Genomic DNA, 24,173 nt, shown 5'->3' with positions numbered 1-24,173 from the left:
CTTTTTCTGAAACTTTTCCGTGTCCCCTCAGTTGGATCTGCTCCTCTGTGCAGGGGACATGCATCTTACCTTGTGTGTCCATTTGACACACTGGCTCTCAGAGCAGAGAGAGGCCTCCCCTAGCCAGCACTGGCTGTTCTTTGGGGCATGACTGTGCAGCCCCTGTCACGCAGAGGACAGTCAGTAGATGCAACTGTACCAAACAACAGGCATAACCACTTTCCTGGCCAGCCGCTCTGACCTCTGACCTTACCATCTAACCTCTGTCCTCACTTGGGGCTGTTTCTAAAGTCCAAAGTTACTGGACACTTTCCCTGGTAGTGTCATTTAGTTTGTGCACATATTTCAGTAACGAATGGCTCCTTCCATGCTCAGTAAACAACCAAGCCCGGCCCAGGCTTCTGCTATCGCTCACAGGAAGGGTGCATCGTCTGCCACTGAACCCCAGGAGAGCTCCTTAGCCTAGGAGACCCTAAGCCTCCCACCAACGAGGAAGCAGTGCTAGTGGGTTTGTGAAAAGTGGTAAGGATTTATAGAGGACAGGCCATTGGCTCAGGTACGGCGACTCCTGCCAGCTCTCCCTTCCTCATGCCTCCTTCGGGAAAGCTGCCCCACCAAGGAAAGAAAGGAACACCCCCTCCCCCGGAGTAGAGATGAGAGCTGAGGTACAGAACTAGCCACCAGCCTAGCAGGGGGCCCTGGGTGCACCCCACTGCTTCCCTCCTTCCATCAGTCGCTGCTCAGACTGTGGGCTAGCCCCACCCCTACAGCCCCCGCCACGCCCCCCCCCAGTGGATAAAGCCCAGCGGGCAGGCACTTACGAGATGGCCTCGATCATGTCCAAGCCCATCTCTACGCAGCAGTGGGCGTGGTCAGCCCTGGCTTCCGGCAGCCCGGAGACGCAGTAGTAGCAATCCCCGAGGATCTTAATCCGTAAACAGTGATTCTCCTGGAAAGCAAATTAGTTTTAAAAATCCAAACTAGTGTGAAAGAGTGTGGGGGGGGGCGGGGGCGGAGGAAGAAACGAGAAAGGAAGAGCCACTCGCCGTGTCTGGAGTGAGCTGCCTTCTGGAGAGGCGGGCACAGCTACACTGCCAGGACTGGACCTGGTCACAGTCAGGGTTATAGGGAGAGGTGGGACTAGGAGGTTAGTGACCAGGGGACAGGCACTGATGCCCTTAAGGAGACGCCACAGCCTAGGAGCTCTTTTCCTCCTTTCTTTTCCTTTCTCTTTCTTTTTTCTTTTCTTGGGCAAGCATCTCTGGTCCTGCTTCTTACCAGTGACTCTTGTTAATTCTATCAACCATTTTGATTCTTCTTCTAAAAAGAGACTGAAGCAAGCAGAAACAAGATGCCTGAGATGTTTATCAAAAGGACCATCTGGCTATGCCAGCCAACATCCGGCGCCAAGAAGCCAACAGAGTGCGGCACCTGCAGCCGCCGCCACCGCTTTGAGACAGGTGCCACCACAGGGGCACGGAGGCAGGTCAACAGCAAGGCCTACCTGGGAGTGAGATGCCCTACCACTGGTCAGAGTCTGACTCCGTGCTACTCCATGAGCTGGGATAATGGAAGGTGAGGGCTCGTGAGGTTCACAACCCTCAGGTGGCAATCATGCTTGTATCTACCTTTTTCAAGCTTGGTGACAAGAAGCAACCATCTAGCACCCTCAGAGGCCCCGAAAGTCCCCCGATCATGGTAGCCTTCTGGCCACATTCTGGCCCTGCACCCTGTCTATAAACAGGGCTGTGTTCTATGCCAGCGGACACTGTTCTAAGTGCCTACTCCCATAACCCTACAAAGGCTCAGTCTGGGAAAGAATGAGTGAGAACAGACTGACTGAATGAGTGTCTTGGTTGCCACTCCTTGCTGTGAGGTGTCACTTCCATTTTTGTCCCAGTGCTGGTGACCCTTCTTTTTTGAAGCCTCTGGGGGAAGGCATCCAGAGGCTTACATGCCAGGTAGAGATTCAGATCCCTCCAGCCAACCCTGTCAGAAATGCAGCTGTGGGGCACCTGATGTGCCCGGGTAAACAGAGATTTCGCTGGGTGGGGGAGGGTTGGGCGCTATGCCCTGTAGGGGGGTATGGTGACAGCCCCTTCACGTTCCCTCACGGCCAGGGGTAACGTCTCCAACTGTTTTGTCAGAGAACAAACCTGGATTAACATCCTCAACCTCAGGGCTCACCCCAGACAGCTCAAGCCAAGGCCACCCTCTGGCCCACACTCAGGGTGACTCACCGCAGCCAACTTGTCAAAGCGGGCGAAGAGCTCATTGAGGGTCATGACCAGTTCTTGGGCAGTACACTGGGATGCCAGGCTGGTGAAGCCCTCGATGTCAGCAAACAGGATGCTGGGGTACAGGAAGAAGAGGAAGACTTGCTATAGGCTGGATGTCTGTGTCCGCCACATCCATACAGTACACCCTAGTGGCCCATTGTAAAGGTTTTAGGAGCAGGGCGCCTTGGAGAGATGATTGGTCCATGAGGGTGGGACCCTTGCGAATGGGATCAGTGCCTTGTGAGAAGGAAGAACAGGGGAGCTTGCTTCCTGGCTCTGCGGCCACGAGAAGATTATGAGAAAGAGCTGGGAGACAGCCCTCACCCGAGCCCAGCTAGGCTGGCACTGCGGACTCAGGCTTCCAACCTCAAGAAACGGGAGAGATTTCTTTACCAGCCACCCAGTGTAGTGCCTGTCACAGCAGACTGAACAGACTATAAGACAAGCCTCTGTGAGGGAGTACGTGCAGTAGAAGGATGTATCGAGGGACCTTGGGAATACCTCAGGTTTTAGGATGGCTACAGGCTACAAGAGTCCTGGGGGACTTGCCTTAGTCTTTCTATTGCTGCGCTAAAACACTAGGACTGAAAATAATGTGGGTCAGAATTTTTTTTCCTTATAACTCTCACATCATACTCCATCACTGAGTGTGGGAAGTCAGGGCAGGAAACTCCAGGCAGGAACCTGGAGGCAGGAACTGAAGCAGGCAGGGGTCATGAAAAAATCCTGCTTCCTGGCTTGCTCTCCATGGCTTCCTCGCCTTGCTTTATTATATAGCGCAGGACACCTACAAATGGGTGGCACTATCCATGAATGTGCCAGCCCCTCCCACACCAATCATTTAGAAAATGGCCCCCCTCCCACAGACTTGCCTACAGACCAATCTCACGAAGACTTTTTTTTTTTTCTCAATTAGGATTCCCACTTCCCAGATATGTGAAGGGTTGTGTCAAGTTGACAAAAACCAACCAGGAGTAGACTCCAGATGGCTGCTGGTGAGGGGACAAAAGTGCTGGCCTTTCCTACGAGCTTGTGTGTGTGTGTGGAGGGGGGTGAAGGGGCTATTGCTGTTCTTCTGAACTTTCAGTATTCTCTCCCTTGCAAGCAGGAGGATGGGAGGCAGAGACTGTAAGCTTTCTGAGGGCACCTCCCCTCACCCTCCCGTCCCCAGTCGCCTTGCAGGCCTGTCCCTGTGGACCTCTGAGCTGCCTCTACCCACAGGAGGTCTGGGCATGAGGGCCTTTTATACACTTCCCCTGGGAAATGTGGGCCACAACAGAGCCCCAAAGATCTCTCCCTTCTCAGTCTCAAGCAGACCTCAAGCCTGCCACCCCAGGGGAGTCCTTTGGAAGGGACAGCTGAAAGAGGAGCAGGGAAGAGCAGGGGTAGACACCCCCACCCCCGCCATCACCTGGAAGTCCCCAGCTTCACCATGCAGGGTGCCACCATCAGCCCCACCATGCAGGGGTGCCATCAGCCACACCAGCCTGCTGTGGCTCTTTTGACCCATTCTTGTGGCTTCCCTCCTTTAGTTTGAAAAATCTTCCTTTTCATTCAGAACAGACCACAAGAGGGAAGGCCTCGAGGCCAGAGTGTATAAGGGCCCCTGCAATGTTTGCTTTCTTAAGAAGGACACAAAAGTGTTAAGTCTCGCGGACGGAGATGCTTCTGGCAGATGAGCGCTAAGCCGCACCATCTCACTGAGACCTCCAGAGCCTAGTGGCTCACACACCAGGACAAGGCCCCAGAGGGATGGTAGAGGCCACAGAGAAGACCACGGTAGAGTACAGCAGACCCTTCCTCCAGGCTTGCGCCATCCCCAACACACCTTCCTGAGGCCCCGGAACCCCCAGACTTCAACATCAAGAATGCACAGCTAAATATATTTTGTTATTTTATTCCAAACGTTTACTGGCATATTGAGCAAGTCTTTTACTTACTTATCTATAATTAAAATTTTTTTAAATTGCACACAAGAATACCCACTGTCCTTCTCTCCCACACCTTTCCCCATTGCATGCCGGCCATTCAGTATTCAGTAGTCTCCTCCTGGCCACTGTTTCATCTTCCACCATTTCAGTTGCCTCCACAGCCCACTGCTGTCTAAAACCACCCCGAGCAAACACTAGAAATGAACACTTTGTGAGGTCCAAGTGGCACGCCTTTCTGGGTACTACGAGGAAATCTTGTTCCATCCCACTCAGTCTCGCCTGGGCCCCGGGTCATCCCTCCTGTCTAGCAGCGTATCCATGGCCTATGTGCTGCCTGCCCGGCAGGAACCTAGTAGTTGTCTCAGCTATAACAGATCCACTGCTGTGCTTACACAGTGCCGTGTTCAGGCAGCTTTATTTCACTTCACAATGGCTCCAAAGCACATGACTAGAGAGGGATGCTTACCATACCAAGGGGAAACTGTAAATGTTCCTTTTAAAGCATCGAAGAGCGCAAGTTCATCGTAGTTCAGTAGGGACGGGGAAAACACTGCATTGGCAGGGTTCTAGACTGTCTAGGCCTCTAGGGGGTTGGGGGGTTATGGGAAAGTGCCCTCTGTGTATGTAAGGGGAAGGGACCACTGCCCTTAACACCATGGCTACTACTTATTCTGTCCCTGTTTACCTCCTCTTTCTGGAATGTGGACTCTTTGAGGAAGAGGTCATCTTCCTCACTCACTGCTGTACCCCCACCCCTATGGCTCTGTCTGCTGTGCCCTTGGCTCGACTCTGAACCCCCATATCTGGGCAATAACTCCTAACATCACAGGTGCCCGTATTGATTTAAAAGACTGCCATTACAAAGTAGCATAAATGTCGGAGATGCATGCATCTGTAGTTCTAAATCTGGAAGTCTAAAGTAAAGGCGCTGTTGGGCCACACGCCCCCTGAGACATGTGTTTCTTCTAGGGTGGCTGTCAATCTTTGACATTCCTAAGTCAGAAGCTGCGCTGTTCAGATCGCTGCCTGTAGTGTCTGGGTCGCCACGCAACACTTCCTTCATTTCATAACAGCACGAATCGTACTTACATGACAAATATGAGCTAACCTTAACCCATAGGCTCCATGAAACTCCCACTGTAATCTCTCATATCCATGGGGATCTGTTCCCAAACTCGTTTTTTTTTTTTTTTCTTTTCTTTTCTTTTTTTTTTTTTTTATTAATTTATTCTTGTTATATCTCATGTTCCCAAACTCTTAATGCACATATAAGGTCATGGATATTCCAGGACCTGTGCTTTATCCTACACACATATGCATGTGCTAAGGTTTAACCTAGGACTTAGACTACACTGTAGCCCTAGGTGTGTAAATGCAGTCTCTCTTAAAATGCCTTCCTGTGGCACTCAATCTTTCTCTCCTTCTTGCATATGGCTGGCCGTAGATAATCTAAACCACGGAAAGCAACATTTTAGATAAGAAGGTCACATTCAGAAGTACTGGGGGGTCACACTTTGGCTTATCTTCGAGGGAGACAAAGCTCAGCCCATAGCAGTGCCTGACACTTATTTATTGAAAGGACGAGAATGCTCACAGCTTCAGGGTAAGCAAGAGAACAAACCGTGAGCCCTCCCTCTGTCTCACGGGGCCTCGTGGGATCCTACGCCACCTCAGAGAAGAACTGGTGACCCTTGGTGTCTGCCCGCAGCAGCCCTCACAGAACTAGTGGGACACGGTTCCCAAGGCCAGAAGGCACCGTGGTTATCACCAGGAAGGCTTAGAAACCTGAGCCCTCTCAAGTTGCTATGGGTCTTCTCTGAGGTGCTCTCAGCTCCTGAGAGAAAGGATGGTGAGCCACAGCCACCCAGGGGTCATGCCAGGCAGGTTTTCTAACTTGGGTTTGGAGAATCTCATACAAGGTCTCTGAGGCTTCAAGTCTGACCTGAAAACCGCTCTGGCCCATCTGTGGCAAACTGCCACCTGCATACGCATTCAGCCTTTGAGAGGCACAGCCTCTCTCTGTTCTTTTGTGGGAGGATTTTGCTACGGGGTCTCCCCAGCACAGACTACCTGTTCTGCTGGCCTGAGTTTCCTATATCGCTGGGGATTCCAAATCCTGCTTGTAGTCCAGCACCAGGCCCAGACAAGCAGAAAGAGGCCAGCTTCTACATTAGTTAATTCAAGGGTTCCTCTTGGCCACACTAGTGGGTCCTTAGAGCAGTCCTTAGGACCAGGCCCATATGGGGAATGTTTCCCTCATGATCTGTCCTCGGTCACTTTCTAGCTAGTCTGCCTTCTACTCCAGAGGCACAAGTATGGGACATGTCATCAATTGCCACCACAGGCCTTCTGCAGCCCTGCTCTGTCTGCAGGCATTTCCTTACACTTGTCCCCTCTTATTGCCAGCAGGCCTGTGCCTTATGAGTTGTCAGCATCTGGCCCAACTCCTACACACACGCCATATCCCGCAGCATCACTGGGCATTTAGGACTGGGCAGGCTGGCAGTGCCAACAACTGTGCCCTAAGATTCCCAGTCCCTGAATTCTCATTCAGATCAGGGCAATGCACCTCTTAGGATGCTAACAGCACTGCAGCCAGAAGCACCCTGGGGTGCTCCCATGTAGGTGAAAGTATCACTGGCTAGGCCCGTGCAGGAAGCCATTTCTTTGTGTCCAGCAGAGCTGTCCCCTGCGGTGCCCACACTCCAGATCTTCTCCAAATCACCCAGCATGGACAGATACTTGGATTTGTGGTGACCTGATCAGGTAAAGGGGAGTAATGAGTCATTCACATCCACTGGGCAAGTCGGCACCACCAGGTATGAACAGTCAGCAGAGGGCGGCGGCTGCTGCTGCTTCTTCTTCTTCTTCTTCTTCTTCTTCTTCTTCTTCTTCTTCTTCTTCCTCTTCCTCTTCTTCTTCTTCTTCCTCCCTCTTCCTCCTCCCCCTCCTCTTCTTTTTCTTCCTCCCTCTTCCTCCTCCTCCCTCCTCCTCCTCTTCTTCTTCTTCCTCCAACAGATGTTTTTCAAAGCAGGAGGCAGATGAGCTGGCATCAGTCAGAACTGCCCGAGGCACAGGCTGGACAGGAAAGGGAGGATGGCCATGGACAGGACACTGAAACACTAGTGTGCACATAGGCCCCATATGGCCATAGCTTCTGCACCCTGACAGGGACAGTAAGTGGAGTCCAATAGGAGAAGTCAGGGGACCTTGGATTGAGGCATAACCTGCACCTCACCTTGCTAACTAGCTCTTGGGCCTCCTGCAGACTGCAGGCCACCCCCTTACTCATATCCTCCACCCTTACCGCGCAAGCACCGGAACCCAGTGGCACCTGTGGACACTCTTCCAGGGATGTGACAGGCTTGGAGAAATGCCTTCTAAAGAGACCCACAGAGGAGGCTGAACCAAGACGCAGCAACTGACAACCAGATCTGCACGAATTGCTTTTCTTCTCTCCACTGCCTGCGTTTCCCAATTTCACTACAAAACATAATCCTTTATGTAACAAATGTTTGTATTTGAAAGGCTGAGACCAAATCACGCTTTTTCTCTTAGAACCTGCCTCTGGCCCACTCCTCTTCGCCACGCCTTCCTCAATTTAGCCCACTCAGAATAATCCTTACGTCTGATTTCTTAGTAGGAACCGACCCACAGGTCACACCTGTTTCAAACACACACTTGTCTCAAAAACACAACCAGGCATGCTCAGCCATCAGTGTTTCTCTCTGCTCTGTCCTCGCCTTTCCTGGGTAGCCAGAGCCTTGATTTTCAGAGCCAAGAGCTAAGTTCTTGCTGATTGCTGGCTCGATTCTCTGCTGGTCCTCATATTCTGTCCCACAAGTGGGGTGGCCTTTAGTGCACCCCATGCAAGGAAAGGATGAAGCTCCAGAGCCCTGGAGCAGGTGCTGCTAGAAAGGCTTGAGTGAGGAAACCTGTGTGGGGAGTCCTTAAAAAAAATCTTACCCAGTTTGCCATATGAGCCAGCAGCCCCATGTCTGGGCACGTTGAAAACAAAGGTATGGATAGTACTTGTCCACCCATGCACACAGCAACGTCACTTGCGACCCCTGAAAAGTGGAAGCAGCTTGCGGAGGCACCAGAGGAAGAAAGGAGAGGCAGGATTCTATACGCAAATGGAATATTACTCAGACTGGACAAGGGATAAAAGATGCCACAACCTGGTTGGACCGTGAGATCATCGTGCCAAGTGAGCCAAGCCAGTTGTCAAAAGCACAAATTCTGCACATATGTGAGATGAGAACAGAAAGAAGAAAAGTTTCCGGAGCAGGGGTGGGGGGCATAGGAGGTTTCCGGAGCAGGGGTGGGGGGCATAGGAAGTTTCCGGAGCAGGAGTGGGGGGCATAGGAGGTTTCCGGAGCAGGGGGGAAAGAGCATAGGGCGTGTTTGGGAACTACAGCTCTGGATGTGGGGTAGCTGCACAAACTGAATGTAGCTAATGCTACTTACACTTTCAGGGACAGATTTTAAACATGCTAGATCTTATACTAGCCCTATCTTTTAGAAATGTATCATTTATTTTTATGTGCCTATGGGTAAGCACATGAGCACTCAGTTGTCCATAGAGGCCAGTGACTGTTGGATCCTCTGGAGTTATAAGATGGTGGGAGCTGCCAGATGTGAGTGCTGGGAACCAAACTCCCGCCTTCCGTAAGAGCAGCAAGCTCTTAACCACCGAGCCATCTCTCTAGCCTCTTATGCTGTATAAATTTTAAAACAAAAAGATATGAATAAGAGGCCCACCCTCATTGGCCCCCAACAGAACTGGCTGGGTTTTCAAGCCACTGTTTCCTCAGCCATCTGCACGCTCTTATGTTCCCATGGGGGCTGGACAGTCCCTAATGGTGCCCTTTTCATATCAGCACCTGGCATACAGTAGGAGCTCAGTAAATGTTTACAAGGCCTTTGCCTTGCATAGTTGTTAAGGAATAGTCAGGCACACTTGTAGCATCAAGTTTGAGATGCCCAGAGCTCGTCAGCACTTTCCACACTCTGCCCCGAGAAGGCACACTGCACCCGTGGGTGTCTAAGCATCTTAGACACGGTCCATGATCATTATAATTCAGAACCATACCACACGGTGGCTGAGCCAGACGCTAGAGCAACCTGGGAAACGCAAGCATGTCCTTGAAGGAGACAGGAGAGAAGATAACCTTCAAAGGGGCAAGGAACTGGGAGGAAGGAACTGGACAGAGAGAGAGAGAGAGAGACAGGAGGAAGGAGGAGGCATGGAGGTCACCCCCGCATCCCTTAAATGTGGGGAGAGAGCATATTACCCCATTCTCAGCCTAGGCTAAGCAATCCCTCTGCTGGACTCCTGCCAAAACCTCAGGGTTCATGGGTACCAGGGAATGAGGCTGGGAGATGAGGATGGGGAGCACTGGGGCAAAGGTAAGTTACCGCAGAAAGAACATACTAGCAGGGCAGGGAGGTCTGCACATCCTAGGGGTCGTGGCCTTCCGCCCCTTGCTACAAGGAATGGTCGTAGCCCATTCTACCACCTCATGCCTTTAGAACCTAAGGAACTCCAGTGTGAGTTGGGGGAGTCAGGGGTCAAGGGTCACCCTCATTCAGAAGGACCACCGCGGAAGACCCTGGCAGTCTCTGCCCCCTGACCTTTGGAGTAGTGGATAACCACCTGATGTTGAAGCTAGCCTGGCAGTCTTTTGGCCATCATGATATAGACTACTAGGCAGGGTGGGGGCTCTCCAGGCATCTAACCTAACTTTAGATTTCTCCATTTGGTACTGTAGTGGTTTGAATGAAAATGGTCCTGACAGGCCCAGAGGGAGTGGCACTTATAGGAGGTGTGGCCTGGTTGGGGTGGGCGTGGCCTTCTTAGAGAAAGTGTGTCACAAGGGATGGGCTTTGAGGTCTCAGATGATCAAGCCAGGGAGTCTGTCTCGCTGTTTTCCTGCTGCCTGCTGATTCGGTTATAGAACTCTTAGCTACCTTCCCAGAAGCATATCCGCCTGTGTGCTGCCATGCCTCCCATCCTAATGACAATGAACTAAACCTCTGAACCTGTAAGCCAGCCCCAGTGAAATGTCTCCTTATAAGAGTCACCATAGTCAGTGTTTATTCACAGCAATAGAGACCCTATCTATAACAGGTACCTGACTTCAAGTCACTACTGGAGGAGACAGCATGTACCTTAACTTCAAGTATCTCCAGAAATGGCGTGTACCTTCAAATCACCTCCGGGGATGGTGTCCCTTAGCTCCAGGCCATGCTCCCTGAGTCGCTAGTGTAGCTCCCGACTCCACGAATCAGGGCTGAGGTGACACATACATTAAGCACATGAATAAACAGACACGCTCACCCTCAGGCTACAGATGAGAAAACAAGGCTCTAATCGGGTGACCTGCCCATAATCCCACAGTCTGCAGCCGACAGGGCTGCCACGTGTATGTGCCAAGCTGCTCCTTGCAGACACTTGTCTCACTCCACTCCATAATGTAACCTCCTGGCAAGAGTGACTTGGGGTCTTCCTGTACTGTACCCTCTTCCTCTCAGCCAGCAGTTTTCCACCTGTGGGTTGCAACCCCTGTGGGGAATCTAATGACCTTTTCACAGGGGTCACCTGAGACCATTGGAAAACACAGATGTTTACATTACGATTCATAACAGTAGAAAATTACAGTTATGAAGGAGCAACAAAGACAGTGTTATGGTTGGGGATCACCACAGCATGGGGGACTGTATTAAAAGGTCGCAGCATTCGGAAGGCCGAGAACCACAGCTCTAAAACCCCCTGAGGCCTGATGTCTTGGTGGGAGTAGAAGCCATATCTCAGCTGCCAGCCACAGGGGCTGACACAGCCCATCTGTCAACACTCATCAGACAGGAGAGGCATCTGGGATCTCATGCCACAGCCAGTGGTAGCCCGGGACCAGAGCATTCTTCAAGCTCCTCGCTTGGTCCCTGCTGGTACCCCAGGAGGCCTATGTTATGGGGTTGATTTACGTTCTTTGTGGCCTTGCTCTTGGTGGGAGCAGAGAGCAGCATGCTTTCACCCTCTCTAAATATTACAACTCCGCAGAGAATTGAAAAACGTGACTCATCGCCCCTTCCTTCTCCAGTTAAGAACCTCAGGCCTTTCTTTGTTGATTACGAGAAGGATAATAACCCAAAAGAAAACAAAAAATACAGCAACACTCATCACAGCCCCTGAGTGCCGAATACTGAGCCACCACAGCTGCTAAGCACTGTCTTCATAGCGTTCTACTTACTCTTCAACCCATAGTATACCATTGCCATTCTACATGCAGGTAGGGGAAACTGAGGTTTGGAGCGGGCTGGTGCCTATAAACCTGCTGTGTTCACACAGCCAGTACATAGCAGAGGATTTTAACCCCAGGACCCAGGCCTATCCTCTGTACCCCATGGGCTCTCCATGAATCTGGCTCCCTATGTATTTTTAAACTATGTTGTGCACTATTACCCCCCCACACACCAATCTAAAATGCCATTCTAAATCTGAGACTAGAGTGAGCATGTGCCTCCCCCCAAGGCTGCATCCAGGCCAGGACTCAAGGAGGGGACCTCAGCAGGAGGTTTGTATGACGGTGGTACCCCAATCTCTGATGTGTGCAGTAGATTTATCCCTCCCTGAGGACATAAGGTCCCCTCTGAGCACCACAGCATCTTCATCTTTCGCTCCTCTCATCTCTTTGCTGATTACTGTCATCAATCTGGCTTATCCCAGATAGAAAGATCCACTGTGACAGGGGCCTGACTTGTGCCTTGATGACACCAAGATGGCCCTGTAACTTTTGTTTTAATGGCATGAAGTCACTGAAGGGTCACTGCCGGGAGTGAGGACAATGGTGCCCAGAGCATGGACCATCCCTTGAGATTATCACTGTGAACTGAGCATGCCTGGGTACCCCCTAAAAAACCTCTTTTCTGGACGGCTGGGGCTAAGAACCTGTGCCACGTTTCTCAGAGTAGGTTTCTTCTGGATTGCCTTGTGTAGCTGGCAGTGGAAGCTACCAGAAGCACTGCTGAGCTCAGAGCAGCTCAAGAAAGCACCTTTGTCCCCTGCCAGGGACATGGTCAGGGTTGGTGAGGCGATGAAGACAGGATGGAGAGAGGGCTCAGGGCCCAGATCTGACATGTTGAGGCCACTTGAGGAGCAGCCCTCCCCACCCAAAACTCTAGCCTCCTGCATCTATCCTAACAAGCAAGGAAAGCTCTTTCTGCCAACGTCCCTACGTAGAGACCTGAGATCATACAAGAACTCTGGAGCTCCTCAGCCATGTGGCTGGACACACACAGGATCTACTGCTACACACACACACACACACACACATACACACACACACACACACACACACACACACACACACACTGGGTGGTGGGTGGGGGGTGTAAGTCACTCCTCCCCTGGGGATCTTTTCTCCCAAGCTTCCTCTTAGCGACCTTGTCCAAACCACACCCCTCTACCTTGGTCAAAAAGTCAGAAAGCTTGCTGGAGACAAATGTCCTTCTTAGCCAGCTATGGACCATAGATAAAGAGTAAGTTGCTGGGCTTTAGCCTCTGGTTCCCTGCCCGGTGGAGATGATAACATACCAACCTCTTCCACTTGGGACTGTGGGAACCCAAGAAAGCATCCAGGAAGCAACCATTCACACCTGAGGCCAGGCAGAGGAGCCAGCATGCCTTACAGGGCTCATGCCTGTCAGTCACATGACAGCCTCCATTGCACCTCAGCCAGGTGTCCTGGGAGACCACGGTGGCTACTGGCCATCTTGGTTCTGCCTAATATAGAGCATGGGTGGTCTACAGGGAGCTGCCAAGAGCCCCTCCCCTCCCCCAATGGCAAAGCACAAATGTATGTATGGTGCATCTATACTTTCCCCTCAGCGCCTTGGCCTTTGGGTTTTGAAGGATAGGTGGGAGGGGTCATAAAGACAGACTGGTAGTCTCAGACTTCAGGGCACAGCAGGAAGCTGCATGCATGGCTCTGCTGGTTCTACATGCAAATTCCCGTGTTGCATTCCCCGTTCATCCCCGCTGACAGCCAGAGTGGGGCCATTTGTAGGATCCAGTGGCTCTCTTGATTGAAAACAGCCCCAGGCTCCCAAGAGTCTCTTAACTCAACCTTCCAGCACTCAGGCCTCAGGACACTTCGCCCAAGGAGAGAATAACTTTCCCAAAGCTCATGGTGGCTCCCTTTCTGAGCATATGGGAGAATTACCAGGCTCTTCGGGAGCCATGGCGGATGAAGGCCACCTGTACAGCTTGTGTCCCTGCGGAACTCATAAGCAGATTTTGCACTCTATTAACCTACATCTGTTGGCGTGTCCCTGCTGTCAGTGGCTTCTGGCTAGGGAGGAGGCAGCCAGCACGCAGGGGAGGCAAAGCTAGCTCTGGAGTGGGCAGACTTTACTGTGCTGGCTGCGGGGCCTTCAACCCAGGTCTTAAACATCCCACTGGATCTATAAATTAGGAACAGTGTGCCTCCTGCATGGATGTCAAAGGACCAGTGACAAGGTGGGCAATGTCTGGAGCGGTGGCTTGCGCACATGGGGCTTAGGAAGCATGCACGAGGCTGACAAAGAGGACTACAATGGGGGAGACACTGGGGCCCAAGGTATGTATTCTGTCTTTATCAGGTAAGAGGTCCCCTGATAGCTTGCTCTCTTTTTCTCTCCCCTTCCTTCTCTATTCTCTCTTGCAGCCTTGTGGTCTACTTCAGATTAAACAGTGCTAATTCCTTAAACAGACAAAGGGCAGGGCTGGCCTGCTCTGCAGCACCAGACCACCCTGTGAGGCTGCGGCCTCTTTAAGGGGGAAGAGGTGAGGCTGTTTCCGGCGAGGTCCAGCTCTCCCACCCTACCCTTGCCCCTACCTCACATTGTCATGTTTCTGGATGTAAATTTTGTGGAACATCATATCCTCCTGCTTGGCGTTGATGTCTGCTTTCATCTCCATGGCAACATGACGGGGAAGGACAGACAGCAGGAGACGCTCCTGCAGAGGGAAGCAAATGAGTTTGTCACCATTCCTTCTGCATCTCCGCATCTCTGGTCACCCATCCCCATGCCCCTGCCTGCAGGACCCAGGAAGCCCTCCCAGGCTATCCCGAGACCCACAGGAATAGAACCTGTGTGAACACGTGGAGTCATATCCAAGGTTCTCTGGGATACGTCTGGGTCCGCTGCCTGGCTTGCCTGCATTCTGCTCTGGGAAAGGCTCTCCTGGTGGAGCCTTGACTATCAAGCAGCTTGGGTTAAAACCTTAAAATCCTCTGCGGCCTTGGCCACACTACCATTGACAGCATTAACTGGACTCTTTCAACCAGCTATCAAGTGTTTATAGCTGTCTACCACGTGCCAGGCAGCACTCTGGGTGCAAGAATGAGATCCAGGCACCTACAGGCAGGCAAAATTCCCCTGGAGGCTGTGAGCGAGCAGCCTTCCCTCTGCTGGGAGGACTGCTTGTCATCAGACAAAGCTCTGCGATGTCCAGAAGGACCAAGATCCTTCAGACTCTTTCAATTCCAAACGGGAGACAGTGGTCCAAGAACAATAGACAAGAAAGTAAATGTTGAGGAACCAAGGGAGCTGGGAGAGAGACAGAGGGACTACAGCACAGGGTCACGTTGTGGCGAGTCATGTCAGCTCGTTATAGAGTCTAGACTTCATTCAATTCATAAGTTTTCCTCCAAGGTCTGTTCTGCTCCAAGGTGCCCGGCTGCCTCCTGTGTAGCGTGGCTCTGTCTGAATGCCACAGCCTTGGCTCAGGGCCAGGCCCTCTGCCAGGCTCACACACCTAAGTCTTCTCAGACCTTTCACTCTGGCTGCCTGCAGCTGCCTCTCCTACCCATCCTTCTGCACTGAATTCTGGGTATTCCACCAACCAGGTAGCCCTGAGACCTTCTTGCTTCAGTATCCTTTCTGGTTTCTCTTCCACTGGGTGCCTAATGAAGCACGCCCCACTTCAGTCCTCAAAGTACTCTTGCCTCCAGGACCAGATCCACTGCCGAGCTGCCACCATCCATAGACTCTAATGTCACCTCCTCTCGTAGCCAGGCCAGGGCTCACTGGCTTCCAAATGCCCACCTCTGTGACATCACATCCCCAGCGAGATTCGCCCTCCCACCCCTGCCTTCTCTTGCCTTTGCAGAGGACACTTCCATCCCCTTGCCTCTGTAGAAACTGCTTGTGGTTCTAGAACTTTCTGCTGGGGCTCATTCCTCTCCTATCGGCCCCAGGCCAAGCTCCGGCATTCGGCACTGACCTGGGAACAGCTCTTGAATTCCTCTTGTCCCTTCTGTGCCCTGTCCCACTGCTCCAGCGCCCTGCCCACCTCTCTGTGGGACTCAGGCAGCACCAATTCTGGCTCACCTTCCTCTTCCGCCCTCCCTGCTGCCCATACAGCCTAAATATCTCTGAACCATGGTGCTACAGCATTCCTCTGATTCCCATCGCAACATCAAGGATTCTGGGCCAGCGAAACTCACCCTTCCTTATTCTTCACACAACTTCCTGTCCCCTGCCCTCCCTCCTGAGCCCACTCTCCCCCCTCGCGTGCTCCCCCGCCCTGGCCTGGCTACAGGAACCAGCCTATGCTCCAGCCTGGCCTTACAGTCTCTGTGTTGTGTATCCTCCCTGTCTCCCCAACTCTTCTCCAGGCATCCATAAATTAGAAGTTATGCTCTCCCCCAAATAGAAGAACCAGAAGGACTCTCCCCAGCTTTGGGAGCTTTTCTTGTCTTTGTGTACATGTCCCTGAACTGGGACCGACGTCTTTCTACGCTGCAAGCCCATCCTGTTTGCTCAGGATGCCTGTTCCCAGATGCCACCCAGTTGGGTCTTTTTTTTTTTTTTTTTTTTTTTTTTTTTTAATAGACTCTCTGATTCTCTGGTCTTTTAGCTGCGCCTCCCCCTTAGGGGTGGGAGCTGTGCCTTATCCAGTGCCACAGCTCAGGGCTTGTGTTCTGTTGTGGAGAACGTAGCTTTCTGAGATGCACTTGGTCTCCAGGCATCAGTGCACACATCACTGAAGGCCATCTCCATAAAGAGCTGTTTGTGAGAGACAGGATCTGCGGTGTAGCTTCTGCGGTGTGAGATAACTGGGAGAGAGGACGCTATAACTTCAGAGACTGCCATACATCCATATACATTTGCGCCGAGGGCTACTCGTATGAGTAAGGGAAGGAACAATGTTGAGCTGCCCTCACGATGATGGGAAATTTAAGGGCTGAGGTGAGACCCCCAAGAGCCTCCCCCTACACAAACTGCTGGCTCTGACTGGCTGAAAACAAGTTGATTCTCCCAGTTCTTGACCCTAAATGTGGAGCAGCAAAAAAGTTCCTTCCCTCCATCCCTATGCACTTCAGTGTCAGGAACAGCCTGGCCAGGACCAGAGCAAGTAGAGTCATAAGCTGTGAAATGATAAGTATCTGAGCTGCCACTGTGGCTCACTCCTGCAATCCCAGCACTTGATTCCTGAAGGAAAGGAAAAGAACTCAGACCAGTCTGCACCTACCCGGGGAGAGCCTGTCTCAAACAAACAAACAAACAAACAAAAACAAATGAGAATTATTCAGAGTGACCTTGTAAAATAGAAGCCAAGGAAGGTGTTCTGTTGTTAGGGAGAGGCAATGGAGCTGGCAGCAGGGATAAGACGAGGTTCCTCCCAATTTTCTGAGATAGCGCCAGATTGATTTCCAAAGTGGTTGTACGAGTTTGCACTCCCACCAGCAATGGAAGAGTGTTCCCCTTTCTCCACATCCTCATCAGCATGTGCTGTCACTTGAGTTTTTGATCTTAGCCATTTTGATAGGTGTGAAATGAAATCTCAGAGTCATTTTGATTGCTGGCCCCCCTCCCCGACATGTTGATCTCTTCCCCCTGGTGGGGCAGCCTTGCCAGACCACAGAGGAAGAGGATACAGGTAGTCCAGATGAGACTTTATTGGCTGAGGTCAGATATTAGGGGAAGAGGGCTCTCCTTTCTGAGGACTAGGGGAGGGAGAGAGGGTGGCATCGGGAGGCAATGAGGGAGGGAGGCTACAATCTGTATATGTAAAGTGAACAAATTAAAAATTAAAACAAAGACAAGGCTCTTGAGGAAGGCAGGGCTTAGGGGTTGAACAGGCAGGTCAGGTAAGGAAAGCCTGTCAGGGCAATGGGAAGACTTGGGAGACACTGTTGAGCAGAGCTTCCTTCAAGAAGCTAGGCCAGGAGCCCAGGCAGGGTTGAATGCATGAAGGCTGGGGGCAGGGTTGTGGCTGCATGTAATTCCTGTTGGGAGAGCACCTGCAGAGCAGGCACGAAGCCCTCAGTTTGCCCCAAGCCCTGTAGAATCTGGGCTAGCATGTAGGAAATGCCTATAACCCCAGGATCTGGGAGACAGGAGCAAGGGGAGACAGAAGTTCGAAGTCATCCTTGACATACGAAGTTCAAAGTCAGCCTGGGACAGCTAAGGTTGTGTCTCCAATGTGGGAAAGCATAAACAAGGACAGCCAGATGTCAGATTGGTCAATGTCCACTTGGGCACGTGGCGAAACACCCGAGCCACAGAGGCAGTGTCATCAAGGACAAGCAGGGACAGGGGGCCTGAAAAGCTCATCCCCATCTGGCCAACTGGATGTCAGCATCTATGTCCCTGGACCCATCTAGCATGTGTCCCTACCAGATAGAGACACCCACACTCCAGTGAGCAGAGTGGCCACCTTCTGTGTTCACATCTGCCACAGGCACTAATGGCATGTAGCACACAGGAGGCCTCCGCCAGCGTTTGCTGGGGAATCAGTAGCAAGGACCCTCTGGTCTACAGGAACTTCCAGGGTCATGCCTGGCCCGAGTGTGTGGAGACCCATCGCCCTGCTTACTGCCCTCTGGGGTTCTCCTCAGCCTCCTGTCTGGAGGGGCAGTGTTAGAAGGGGTGCGGGGACAGATGGCCATCTGTCTGGGTTACACACAGGAAAGGAGCAGTAGTGACCCAGATCTGAACCCCCAAATAAGACCCCATTCCTTGGGATGGGCAGGGGCAGTTGGAACCCTGATGCCAAGCTGCGTCTCCCCGCCTCCCCACCCCACTTTACCCAGGAGAGATTTACAGTGTTGTTTCTTGGCACGAAGCTGTGGCTCTGTCAATGGCCAGCCTCTCTGGTCAAGTACAGTCTGGGGAGAGACAGGATGATCTTCCTTCTCTGATGTATCCATTCCCAGAACTGAACAGAGAAGAAGAGCTGGGCAAGGGCACCCGGTGCCTGACCCTCCCTTCTTCCTTTCCCTGGGTAAACGGCTCCACCTGGGCTGGGAATACTAGCTCTTCTCATTTCCTCAACTTGTAGGGGCCCAGGACAGAGGAAGCCTCTCGTCGCTTGACCACAGAGCCACAGGAGACCACAGGCAAGGGACAGGAAAGGCCAAGGGAATCCTACAGAACCACAGACTGGGCTCCCCTGTGGGAAGTATTGTTAGGAAGAGGGGCTGGGCAGAGCAACTAGCATGGCCTTTGGGGACAGGCAGAGCACTAGCTGGGCTCCTCCACAGCAGGCCTTGGCTATCATCCAAGCCTCCCGGCTGCTGCACGCCTCACTCACCTGTTGCTGGTTCTCCCGCTGTGAGTGGAGCCGAGCCTGGATGCACTCCCGGGTCTCCTGGAAGGCCTGTCTCTGGGAGACCTCAGCTGGGTAGTGAGTGCAGACACCCACGATGTTGGTGCAGGAGAAGATGAGGACGTTGGATACAAGCTGCAGAGAGAGAGGAGACAAGCACATGGTATTCAAGAACACAGCAGGCACGGACACCAGAGCCCGGCCTGACCCTGGACCTCCAGACCCCAAAGGACAGAGCCCCCAGTCCACATCTCAGCAAGTTCGCACCTAGCCACTGACGTAATTAACATAAGACCGGCAAAAGTGAAACTTCATCATTCGGGTTTTCTCATGTTCTCAAAGAGCTAAACTGGGTTGGCCTGTAACAGAGGCACAGCACCTAAGGACACAGGACCCCCGAGTAATCATACCAAATGTGCCAGAGATAGATAGCACAAATTAAAAACCCCACTGAATAGTAGGCTCAATTTCCTTAGCCAATATATTTTATTAACAACTTAGTGACCAAGCATACGTCACTTACAACCTGACTAACCAAAACAATAGGAAATGAGGATTAATGGACACAATAACAATACCGCAAGGATATCAGTTCTGAAGAACGATTCCCCTGGCACAATCCGCAGGCTTTCTTCTGCTGGAACCTAAAGTAACCAGAACCCAGAACCTCAGCAGGAGCCAGAGCCCTGGTGCCTTCCCTCGAGCGGTTCTCTCTAGGAGCGTCTCGAAGTGCAGCGATGAACAGCCAAAACTATCCCAAGTCTCCAAAAATCCCTGCCTCCAGTTCCAGGCTCATTTATATATCTCCTCCCAGAGTCTGGTCACCGGATCTTCTCAGCTGGCCACAATCAAGCTCCTGCACGAGGTGGTTGCACTTCTAGTGAATTAACCTCACCTGTTCTCTCATGAGACCGTTCTGATCCCACACTTGGGATCATAAAAAACAGGTTTATCAAATGTGAAGCAGCAGAGTACGTGAGAAAGTCATATCCCACTCTCCACTCAACTGTGGAGACTGTTCTGACCATTGGCTAGATCTGGGTAGGGGTTTAAAGTTTACCTCCTGTATTGTCCTTGGCTGGTGCCTTAGTTTGAGCGGGACCCCTGGGCCCAAATCTGCCTATCATAATGTTCTACTTGTAGGTTTCTAGGACCCTCTGGATCCTTCTACTTTGCTATTCTCCCATGCTTCTCTCATCTAGAGTCCCAATAGGATGTCTTCCCCTCTGTCCCAGTTTCCTGGTAAGTGAAGGCTTTCGTGGAGGGGGAGACCTGGTGGCACTCAGAGGAAGGACAGTAAGTTACTAAGAAGAGACTTGATACCCTATGAGCATATACAGGGGGAGGTATCCCCCTCAGGAACAGTCATAGGGGAGGGGAATAAAGGGAAAATGGGAGGGAGGGAAGAATGGGAGGATACAAGGGATGGGATAACCATTGAGATGTAACAAGAATAAATTAATAAAAATAAATAAATAAAAAACAGGTTTATCTCTCCTTCACTGAATAGGGCAGGGGGTCCCAATGGGAAGGCTCCACAAGGGTGGCAGAAGGCCACTTTTAAAAACATGAGTTGTGCTGGGCGGTGGTGGTGCATGCCTTCAATCCCAGCACTCGGGAGGCAGAGACAGGTGGATCGCTGTGAGTTTGAGGCCAGCCTGGTCTACAAAGTGAGTCTAGGACAGCCAGGACTATAAGAGAAACCCTGTCTCAAAAACAAAAACAAAATAAAACAAAACAAAAATGTGAGTTGCTATAGCACAAAGGGTGCCTTCCTAGAGAGGCCTTTGCTTATTACCCTAAAAATTGGCTCACACTGGGGGTGGGGGGCTGGAGAGATGGCTCAGAGGTTAAGAGTGCCACCTGCTCTTCTAAAGGTTCTGAGTTTAATTCTCAGCATCCACACGATTGGCGCCCTCTTCTGGTGTGCAGGTGTACATGCAGGCAGAGCATTGTATACTTAATAATAAATAAATAAATCTTTTAAAAAATTGGCTCACATGAGTCCAGGTTACAGGACCATGATCACCACTTTGGGGGAATGAAATTGGCCCAGTGGGGATGAGGAAAAGCTCAATTCCTGCCTCCCTGGGCTTCCATTCTCTGCGCCACTGGAAGGTTCCTGACAGCCCTGTACTCCAGCGTCTGCCCTCTTCCTACTCCTCACAGACCCTGAGCTCCACACTGACTGAGATGTGTGTGGGAAAGCATTTCTGCCCTGTTGCACAGCCGACCTGAGGCTAGGCTTCATTTGAAACAGTACTTACCGACATACTAAGGTAAAACAAAATGATACAATAGACACCCCCCCCCACCCCAAGGCAAAGGAATGCCACCCAGCGAGCCCTGTGAGCTGAGGTTCTTCCCAGTGGACTTAGCAAGCAAAGCTCTGTGGATCCAAACATGCTGAACCTGGTCCTACCTTTGCTCCAAGACTCGTGGGACAGAAGGCGGGAGACAGGCTTAGTCCTGCAGCTGTGAGGGCTTTGAGCTGCACTCTGGTCCCACTCCTTAGCTTGTTAATCTCCACCTCAGAGCACCAGGCCAAGCCATGCATCTTTTACTGTGGCCTTCTGACCGGCCTCTGAGGAGCCTGTGCTGGCCCCCAATCCTGAGTGAGAAAGATGCTTGTCCACATGAATCTTAATAGAGCCATGCTCAGGGACTGCCCCCACCCAGCAACGGATACAGGACCAGACCTCCCCACCCCATGGTTCCATTGGTCTCTGTCCTTGACTTAGATCTGTGCCCTAAACGAAGGTTTCTCCTGCTGCACACACTCTCTGAGGTCATGCTGAGCCTTACCCACATTCTCCCCAGGCCAGTGACTGTCCAGAGGCCAGACAGGCTCACGCTGGCTGTGCTGCCATCTGTCTCTAGGGATGTCCCAGAGAGTGTCTACCCTGCTCTGTGAAGGGAATTGATCTCTCCTGTTTCCCAGTCCGGCTTCACCGTAGCCACAGATTGCTCTGAGCCTCATGGCAGGGGCCAGGCTCAGGTGGCCAGAGGCTCCAACTTTGCTGGCCAATGTTACCGTGACCGACTCCCATCCAAATCCTGTCAAGCCCCGCATCCTGACATTTTATGTAAAGACATGACGCTGGGATCTATTCATAGGAAGAAAACCCCGCTCTGCCGCAGCTAGCAAGCCATCTAGAGAATGTTACATAGGGGATGCGCAAGTTCTCGTAAGATGCCTACTGCAGCAGTGTGAGGAGGTGACTGGACCATCAGGATGGGGCCCCTCATGGACAGCCTTAATGCCTTCATGGGAAGAGATGCTCGCTTGCCCCCTTGCCTCTGCTCCCCACCATATGAACCTCCAAGAGGATGCTCACTAGAACCCAGCCATGCCAGCACCTTAATCTCAAGACTTTTAATCTCCAGAATGAGAGATTTTACAAGCTACCTAGTCGGTGGGATTCTGTTATGGCAACTCGGACCATCTAAGACTGGGAGACATGTGAATAAAAATCGAAGGAGAACCAGTCATATAAAGCAGAAACCAATGCACATCAGGAAAAAAAAAAAAAAAAAAACCACATGAGCTCTTAGATGGAGGAATAACGAGGGGGGCCTCAGGACAGGTCAGGGTGTGCTGGGCACTGAGAGACGTGTAGTAAGGCCATGAGTCACGAGAAGCATATGGTTCTTGAATAAATAATTCACATTCTCCCGAAATCCACAGGCAGAGGAGATGTAGCTCAGGCTGGGAAAGCCAGGGACGATCCTTATACAGGGGGAACCTTTAAAGGCTGTTGGATCTAAGTGCAGGCTGAGCACAGGGCTTCCATGACTCATAAGGGTAGAACACTGCCACACAAGCCAAAATAAGAGAGAACAGAGGCCTGCCTTAGGCTAGGGCCAGGCAAGGCAGAGCTGACACAGAAGAATCCTATGACAAGAAAGGAGAAAGTTCAGGGGAAGAAAAAAAAGAGACCACAGCTTTTGGTATAGTCAGGACAGTGACCACGAGCCGAGACTTCGGGCAGGCATCTGGGATGTCACTGGGGCCACTAAGTGGCAGGTTTGCAGGTGCAGAGGTGGAGGCTGAAGGGGTTGCTAGCTAGGGGAAAGACAGGTGGGAGGGGTCGTAAATACAGACTGGCAGTCTCAGACTTCAGAGCACAGCTGGAAGCTGCATGGTTCTGCTGGTTCTACATACAAATCACTGTGTCGCGTTCCCCGTTCATCCCCGCTGACAGCCAGAGTGGGGCCAGTTTGCAGGATGACAACATGCAACATGGCATTTCAGTAGTTACTGAAAAAACATTTTGCAAAATATAACATACATTCATAACTTAAGGGGGAAACCACCACCAAATTAGGAATGGAAGTAAAATCACTTAATCTGATCAATGGCACATAGAAAAAATTTACGGATAACATCCTTCTTACTGGGAAAGACAGATGCTCTCCCCTGTGGCTAAGGAAAAGTTAAGTATGTTTTCACTCATCCTTCCCGTTCACTGTGGTGCTGGTGGAGGCCCCAGACCATGCAATAAGATAAGAAAAAGAAAGAAAGACATACAGATTGGAGCTAGATGCAGCAGCATATGTGTACCTGAAAGTTTAGCTAGTCAAGAGATGAAGGCAAGAGATCAACAGAATCCATGAGTTCAAGACCAACCAGGGCAACATAATGAGACCCAATGAAAGGGGGGAAGGAAGGAAGGGAGGGAGGGAGGGAGGGAGGGAGGAAGGAAGGAAGGAAGGAATATATTGGAAATGAAATATAACACTATTTGAAGATAGCATAATTGTCTACACAGAAAATTCTAATGAATCTAGAAAATCATGACCAAGATTAATATGCAAGTTTAGGTATAGGCTATGAAAAACCAATAAAAAGGAACTGTTTTTCTATATACAAGCGATGAAATATTGGAAGTAAAATTTGGTAAAGTACTATTTTAATAGCATTAAAACCATGAAAATCATGTACACTATATATCCAGCTATATATTTTCTACAGAACACCGATGAAAGAAATACTAAGACTTATTTTTTAAATGGAGAGGTCTATGTTGTATTAGAAAACATACAGATGTCAGTTTTTTACCCCAAATGATCTTCAGGTGCAACACGATCACGACCAAAACAGTGACGGCTGGCAAAGTAAGCCAAAGTGGTTTTGAAAAATATGGACAAAGTTGGAAGATTTAAAGTATTAAACATCAAGAATGATTATAAGGCAACAGTAATTTAGAAATTGTAGAGGTACAGGTCAAAGGAATAGAATCTAAAATAAAATTATATATCAACACTGGTTGAGTTTTGACAGAGATAGGCAATTTAAGGGCGAAAGACAAGCCTTTTCAGTAAGTGAAGCTGTGACGGTTGGTTTTATACATACAAAAGGAT

General features: G+C 51.0%; 1 protein-coding gene across 1 annotated transcript in view; it reads right to left on the bottom strand.

Annotated features, from left to right (window-relative positions):
* The window catches only part of Adcy5 (adenylate cyclase 5), a 148,667-nt gene that overhangs the window by 32,153 nt on the left and 92,341 nt on the right, over window positions 1-24,173 (bottom strand). Inside the window, exons 2-5 of the mRNA XM_051149862.1 lie at window positions 18,795-18,944; window positions 14,089-14,210; window positions 2,241-2,352; window positions 822-949 (exon numbers count right to left, since the gene is read on the bottom strand). Of these exons, the coding sequence (XP_051005819.1) occupies window positions 822-949; window positions 2,241-2,352; window positions 14,089-14,210; window positions 18,795-18,944 (512 nt within the window). The remainder of the gene's footprint in view (window positions 1-821; window positions 950-2,240; window positions 2,353-14,088; window positions 14,211-18,794; window positions 18,945-24,173) is intronic.

Source organism: Acomys russatus, chromosome 8, assembly GCF_903995435.1.
Source record: "Acomys russatus chromosome 8, mAcoRus1.1, whole genome shotgun sequence".
In the NCBI taxonomy this organism is placed as follows: domain Eukaryota; kingdom Metazoa; phylum Chordata; class Mammalia; order Rodentia; family Muridae; genus Acomys; species Acomys russatus.
The sequence above is the reverse complement of the archived record's forward strand: the minus strand, read 5'-3'. Positions and strand labels throughout refer to the sequence as shown.